Source organism: Rhinoraja longicauda, chromosome 41, assembly GCF_053455715.1.
Source record: "Rhinoraja longicauda isolate Sanriku21f chromosome 41, sRhiLon1.1, whole genome shotgun sequence".
NCBI classification, from domain to species: domain Eukaryota; kingdom Metazoa; phylum Chordata; class Chondrichthyes; order Rajiformes; family Arhynchobatidae; genus Rhinoraja; species Rhinoraja longicauda.
In genome coordinates this window covers 7,710,997-7,718,219 of record NC_135993.1, presented here as the reverse complement: position 1 = coordinate 7,718,219, position 7,223 = coordinate 7,710,997, and the positions used below count along the sequence as shown (strand labels likewise).

Here is a 7,223-nt window from a genome sequence, read left to right as displayed (position 1 = left end):
AATGGAAGTTTCATTGAAATCAGTGTTATAGTTTTAAAGTTATTCACATTTTAAAGTTTTCAATCTATCTCCTAGGGAGGGAGGAGAAGGGGGGAGGGGTAGGGGGTGGAGGGGAGGGGAGGTTGCGGGGGATAGAGTGGGAGAGGGGGGAAGAGGGAGGGGGGAAGAGAGGGAGGGGGGAAGGGAGAGGGGGGGAGAGGAGAGGAGAGGGGAGGAGAGGAGGGGGAGAGGAGAGGGGGGGAGAGGAGAGAGGAGAGGGGGGGGAGGGGGGGTGAAGAGGGAGGGGGGAGAGGAGGGGGGGAGAGGAGAGGGAGAGGAGGGGGAGAGGAGAGGGGAGAGGAGGGGGAGAGGAGAGGAGGGGGAGAGAGAGGGAGAGGAGAGGAGGAGAGAGGGGAGAGGAGAGAGGGGGAGAGGAGAGGGGGGGAGAGGAGAGGGGGGGAGAGGAGAGGGGGGAGAGGAGAGGGGGGAGAGGAGAGGGGGGAGAGGAGAGGGGGGAGAGGAGAGGGGGGAGAGGAGAGGAGGGGAGAGGAGAGGGGGAGAGGAGAGAGGGGAGAGGAGAGGAGGGGAGAGGAGAGGAGAGGGGGGGAGACGGGGGGGGGTGCTGCACCAATGCAGGAGAGGTTTGTGCCCAATGAATCCACTTGGTCTAGTCACCATTAGAATCGTAGCTGGGTGTATTTTGCACAGGGCAAGTTAAATACAATTTCACATGACTGCCTGGGAGTGGCTGGGACCAGAATATGTACTGTTCAAACAGGGTGTGTCCAAATGCTCATAGTAACTGGTGGAATAAAATAGTAGGCTAACTATAAAAATACAACAGCCAACTTTAAAAGCTCAGTATTTTGGAGAGACCCCTTACCACCCCCCCCCCCCCCCCCCCCCCCACCCCCCCTCTCCCTCCAAATCCACTCAGTCCATGTTAACCCTTGCAAATTTGGTTGGGAGTCACGGTGTAGTAACTATGCAGATCTACTAAACCGGTCCAACAACAGCTCTGCTCTGGTCCGCCAGTGCCAGTGAACCACGCCCGCTCTCTCTCTCTGATCCAGAGAGAAACAGAATGAAATGTTGGATCCAGTGAATTGCAACATTCCCGCGGGCGATCCCCGCAAAACTAACGAGCATTCCTCATTTTAAAAAGTCATTAAAAAGCAAAACTTTCTGGGTTTTTAAAATCTGATTTTGCAACATCGCATTTTTTAAATTAAAAGACACGATTGACAAATTCCACAGGCCAAAGTAGCGTAAGAAAATAACTGCAGATGCTGGTACAAATCGAAGGTATTTATTTCACAAAGTGCTGGAGTAACTCAGCAGGTCAGGCAGCATCTCAGGAGAGAAGGGATGGGTGATGTTTCGGGTCGAGACCCTTCTTCTTCTGAAGTGCTGCCCGGTGAGATTAGGTTGGGTAGGGCTATTTGGAGCTAGCATAGCCACAGTGGGCCGAAAGGCCGAGCTGTCTTCCCCTACCCTCTCTCTCTCTCTCTCTCTCTTTTAGTCTGAAGAAGGTCTCGACCCGAACATCGCCCATTCCTTCTCTCCTGAGATGCTGCCTGACCTGCTGAGTTACTCCACATTTTGTGAATAACTTACCTCGATTTGTATCTCTCCTCGATTTGTATCTCTCCTCGATTTGTATCTCTCTTCGATTTGTATCTCTCCTGAGCCTGCCTGCTGAGTTACTCCAGCATTTTGTGAAATATACACCTTCGACTTGTACCAGCATCTATAGTTATTTTCTTGCACTAAAAGAAGTTAGCAGCAGTCTGAAGAAGGGTCTCGACCCGAAACGCCACCCATTCCTTCTCTCCTGATGCTGCTGGGTTACTCCAGCATTTTGTGATTCTCTCTCTCTCTCTCTCTCTCTCTCTCTGCTCTCTTGTTCAGAATACGTGGGAGTTGGGGGTTTTTTTTTTTGTTAATGTACAGTACTGTCTTCAATTAAAATCTGAAAAGGAAAAACTCACCCAATCACGCCTGCCAGGCCTTGGATGAGTTGGCCGGCCATGTCGCCACTGCCACCGCTTAGCAATCTTCTTTAGGAGGAACATGATGAAGTTGGTTGAAGGGGAGCTGCGAGAGTGAGAGAGAGAGCAGCAGAGTTAGTGAGTGCCAGGTTTTCAGAGTATGTTAGGGAACGCCAAGCCAATTTCAGCCCCAAGATACAGGATACAACATTTCCACTGCACTGTACAATGCTTTTACTGCTGTGTGCACAATGTTTCCACTGTACGATACAATGCTGTCTACTGCTGGATACAATGTGTTTCAAAGTCCTGCAATGTTTCCACTGTACTATACAATGTTTTTTTACTGCTGTATGCATAACATTTCCACTGCACGATACAATGTTTTTTTACTGCTGTATGCACAAACATTTCCACTGCACGATACAATGCTTCTACCTGCTGGATACAATGTGTTTCAAAGTCCTGCAACCACCTCGACCACTGTAATAACAATAATGCACATATAATCGTTCAAACAAAAAGCAGCGCAAAGACATTTCTCACCGACTAAAGACCCAGCTTGTTGCAAATGGCGCAGTTCCCGACCGGATTTGTGCCTAAAAGGTTGTCAGTCCCTTTTCCCCTGTCCCCTCCCATTGACGGCCCACGCAAAAAAACCATCACTGCGTTCTGACTCACGCCTCTTTAGTAGCAGGGCAAATAACTGCAGATGCTCCTACATGCAAATCGAAGGTAGACACAAAATGCTGGGGTAACTCAGCGGGTCGGGCAGCATCTCTGGAGAGAAGGGATGGGTGATGTTTTCGGGTCGAGACCCCTTCTTCAGACTGATTGTGGTGTTTACAAGTTTACATGTCTGCTGTGCTGCTACCAGCAAGAATCCTATGACTTATTTTCGGGACAACAGACAATAAATAGGTTTATTCACAAAATGCTGGAGTAACTCAGCAGGTCAGGCAGCATCTCAGGAGAGAAGGGATGGCAATAAATAGGTGCAGGAGGAGGCCATTCGGCCCTTCGAGCCAGCACCACCATTCAATGTGATCATGGCTGATCATTCTCAATCAGTACCCCATTCCTGCCTTCTCCCCATACCCCCTGACTCCGCTATCCTTAAGAGCTCTATCTAGCTCTCTCTCGAATGAATTCAGAGACTTGGCCTCCACTGCCTTCTGAGGCAGAGAATTCCACAGATTTACAACTCTCTGACTGAAAAAGTTTTTCCTCATCTCCGTTCCAAATGGCCCTACCCCTTATTCTTAAACTGTGGCCCCTGGTTCTGGACTCCCCCAACATTAAGAACATGTTTCCTGCCTCTAACGTGTCCAAAACACTCTTAACATTTCAAATGTATCACAAAAAGCTGGTAACTCAGCGGGTAAGGCAGCATCTCTGAAGAGAAGGAATGGGCGACGTTTCAGGTCGAGACCCTTATTCAGACTGGGTCAGACTTAACATTTCATCTCTTTTGAGCACTAAACAGGTGTGGGTATCACAAAATGCTGGAGTAACTCAGCAGGTCAGGCAGCATCTCAGAAGAGAAGGAATGGGTGATGTTTCGAGTCGAGACCCTTCTTCTGACTGAAGACATATTATTTAAGTCTCTCACAGATGGACGGATAGACAATAGACAATAGGTGCAGGAGGAGGCCATTCGGCCCTTCAAGCCAGCACCGTCTTTCAATGTGATCATGGCTGATCATTCTCAATCAGTACCCCGTTCCTGCCCTCTCCCCATACCCCCTGACTCCGCTATCCTTAAGAGCTCTATCAAGCTCTCTCTCGAATGAATTCAGAGACTTGGCCTCCACTGCCTTCTGAGGCAGAGAATTCCACAGATTCACAACTCTCTGACTGAAAAGGTTTTTCCTCGTCTCCGTTCTAAATGGCCCTACACCTTTTTCTTAAACTGTGGCCCCTGGTTCTGGACTCCCCCAACATTGGGAACATGTTTCCTGCCTCTAACGTGTCCAACCCCTTAATAATCTTATACGTTTCGATAAGATCCCCTCTCATCCTTCTAAATTCCAGTGTATACAAGCCTAGTCGCTTTACGGAGATTAGAGCTTGGACCGCTGTTTAGAGATTAGAGACTAGAGATACAGCATGGCAACAGATGCTTCAGCCCATGGGGTCCACGCCACCCTTCGGTCACCCATTCACACGAGTTCTATGTTATCCCACTTTCGCATCCACTCCCTACACACTCGGGGCAGTTTAGAGAGGCCCGTTAAGCCACAAACCCGCACATCTTTAGGATGTGGGAGGAAACCGGAGCATCCAGAGGAAACCCGTGTGGCCTTGGAGAAGGTACAAACTCTAAACACACAGCAGCCGAGGTCGGGGTCAGGCCTGGGTTACTGGCGCTGTGAGGCAGTGGCTCTATCAGCTTCTCCGCTGTACCGGCCTAATCTTGAGCTACCCTCTTCTGTCCCCCATTCACACTCAGAGAGTGAAAGTCTCCAACTTTAGATAGTTCCTCTGTCCCTCTCTTCCCCTCCTCCTTCCCAGATCTCCCTCTATCTTCCTGTCTCCACCTATATCCTTCCTTATGTCCCGCCCCCCTGACATCAGTCTGAAGAAGGGTCTCGACTCGAAACGTCACCCATTCCTTCTCTCCTGAGATGCTGCCTGACCTGCTGAGTTACTCCAGCATTTTGTGTATAAACACACTCAGAGGGTGGTGGTTATATGGAACGAGCTGCCAGAGAAGCCAGTTGAGACAATTACTCTAACAGCATTTAAAAGACACTTGGACAGGTACAAGGATAGGAAAGGTTTAGAATGCGGGCAAACGTGACAAGCTTAAAAGAGGCATCTTGTTCGAAATGTAGTGTAAGAAAATAACTGCAGATGCTGGTACAAATCGAAGGTATTTATTTTCACAAAATGCTGGAGTAACTCAGCAGGTCAGGCAGCATCTCAGGAGAGAAGGAATGGGTGACGTTTCGGGTCGAGACCCTTCTTCAGACTGATGTCAGGGGTTCGACATGGGTGAGTTAGGCCAAAGGGCGTGTTTCTGTGCTGTATGACTCTTTGGCTCTATGCACTGCCACACAGAAGTATGGACACATGCTTTAAGGCAGTGGCTCTACCACCTGTTGTTCATTGTTTACATAAAACTATGTTAACTCCAGAATTAGAAGCACAGTCTCAAGTTATTCTGCCGTAATTTACTCAGTGATAACACGATTCATACGAGCACTGCCTCACGATTGCCCAACGTGACTCTGATACTGCGGAACACATCCACACTGAAGTACTTGAGCCACCGTGATCAAGAAGGCACTAACTCATTAACAATGCACTGGTTTGTATCTTGTTGAGGTGTCTGTCGGATGAAATTCACAGCATGCCAACTCGGGCTATTTACTTTTTGACACCATTTCGAGGTTTAACTCGTCCGCACTAAGACGGGAACGGGTTCTAAATATTCCTGGGTGAACAATTTTCAGGAAAAGTTAAAGGATAAAATAAGTGCAGCGGGTAGAGCTGCTGCCTCACGGGTGCCAAGACGCCCGGGTTTGACCCTGACCACGAGTGCTGGAGTAACTCAGCGGGTCAGGCAGCATCTCGGGAGAGAAGGAATGGGTGACGTTTTGGGTCGAGACCCTTCTTCGACCCTTCGGCCCACCAAGCGTCTCAGGAGAGAAGGAATGGGTGACGTCTCGACCCGAAACGTCACCCATTCCTTCTCTCCTGAGATGCTGCCTGACCTGCTGAGTTACTCCAGCAATTTGTGAAATAAATACCTTCGATTTGTACCAGCATCTGCAGTTATTTTCTTACACTGACCTGCCATGATGGAGTTAGCATGTTCTTCCTGTAACCGTGTGTGTGCTCTGGTTGCCTACCACATCCCAAAGACGCGCAGGTTTGTTTGTACGTCGATGCCCACTGGAAATTACCCCAATGTGTGTGTGGGGGGGTGGTGGATGTGTAAGTGGGATAACATGGACCTTGTGTGAACGGGTAATCGAAGGTCAGCATGGACTTGGTGGGCCAAAGGGCCTGTTTCCATGCTATATCACTAAACTAAACTAAATGAAACTAGAAGGACTCTGAGGAGAGAGATAGGTGCTGGATTGCTCGGACACAGAGCTGGTAAGGAATGATAGAAACATAGAAACATAGAAAATAGGTGCAGGAGTAGGCCATTCGGCCCTTCAATAGACAATAGACAATAGGTGCAGGAGTAGGCCATTCAGCCCTTCGAGCCAGCACCGCCATTCAATGCGATCATGGCTGATCACTCTCAATCAGTACCCCGTTCCTGCCTTCTCCCCATACCCCTTCACTCCACTATCCTTAAGAGCTCTATCCAGCTCTCTCTTGAAAGCATCCAACGAACTGGCCTCCACTGCCTTCTGAGGCAGAGAATTCCACACCTTCACCACTCTCTGACTGAAAAAGTTCTTCCTCATCTCCGTTCTAAATGGCCTACCCCTTATTCTTAAACTGTGGCCCCTTGTTCTGGACTCCCCCAACATTGGGAACATGTTTCCTGCCTCTAATGTGTCCAATCCCCTAATTATCTTATATGTTTCAATAAGATCCCCCCTCATCCTTCGCGCCTGCACCGCCATTCAATATGATCATGGCTGATCATCCAACTCAGTAACCTGTACCTGCCTTCTCTCCATACCCCCTGATCCCTTTAGCCACAAGGGCCACATCTAACTCCCTCTTAAATATAGCCAATGAACTGGCCTCAACTACGTTGTGTGGCAGAGAATTCCACAGATTCACCACTCTCTGTGTGGAAAAAAACGTTCTCATCTCGGTCCTAAAAGACTTCCCCCTTATCCTTAAACTGGGACCCCTTGTTCTGGACTTCCCCAACATCAGGAACAATCTTCCTGCATCTAGCCTGTCCAACCCCTTAAGAATTTTGTAAGTTTCTATAAGATCCCCCCTCAATTTTCTAAATGATGGCTTCTATGCTGTTACAGTCAAGTCAAGTTTATTTGTCACATACATATACAAGATGTGTAGTGAAATGAAAGTGGCAACGTCTGCGGATTGTGCTAAACTAAAAAACAGAATAGATTTAATTTTTTTTTTTTTATTAACACAAAAAATAAATTAATACAGTAAATTAATGTAGTCCCTGGTGATATGAGAGTTAACAGTCCTGATGGCCTGTGGGAAGAAACTCCGTCTCATCCTCTCTGTTTTCACAGCGTGACAGCGGAGGCGTTTGCCTGACCCTAGCAGCTGGAACAGTCCGTTGCTGGGGTGGTAGGGGTC

General features: G+C 48.5%; 1 protein-coding gene across 1 annotated transcript in view; it reads right to left on the bottom strand.

Moving 5' to 3' along the window:
* The window catches only part of capns1b (calpain, small subunit 1 b), a 37,151-nt gene extending 34,543 nt beyond the window's left edge, over positions 1-2,608 (bottom strand). Inside the window, exons 1-2 of the mRNA XM_078430932.1 lie at positions 2,517-2,608; positions 1,971-2,076 (exon numbers count right to left, since the gene is read on the bottom strand). Of these exons, the coding sequence (XP_078287058.1) occupies positions 1,971-2,011 (41 nt within the window). The 5' untranslated portion in view covers positions 2,012-2,076; positions 2,517-2,608. The remainder of the gene's footprint in view (positions 1-1,970; positions 2,077-2,516) is intronic.
* Between the last annotated feature and the right edge of the window lie 4,615 nt (positions 2,609-7,223).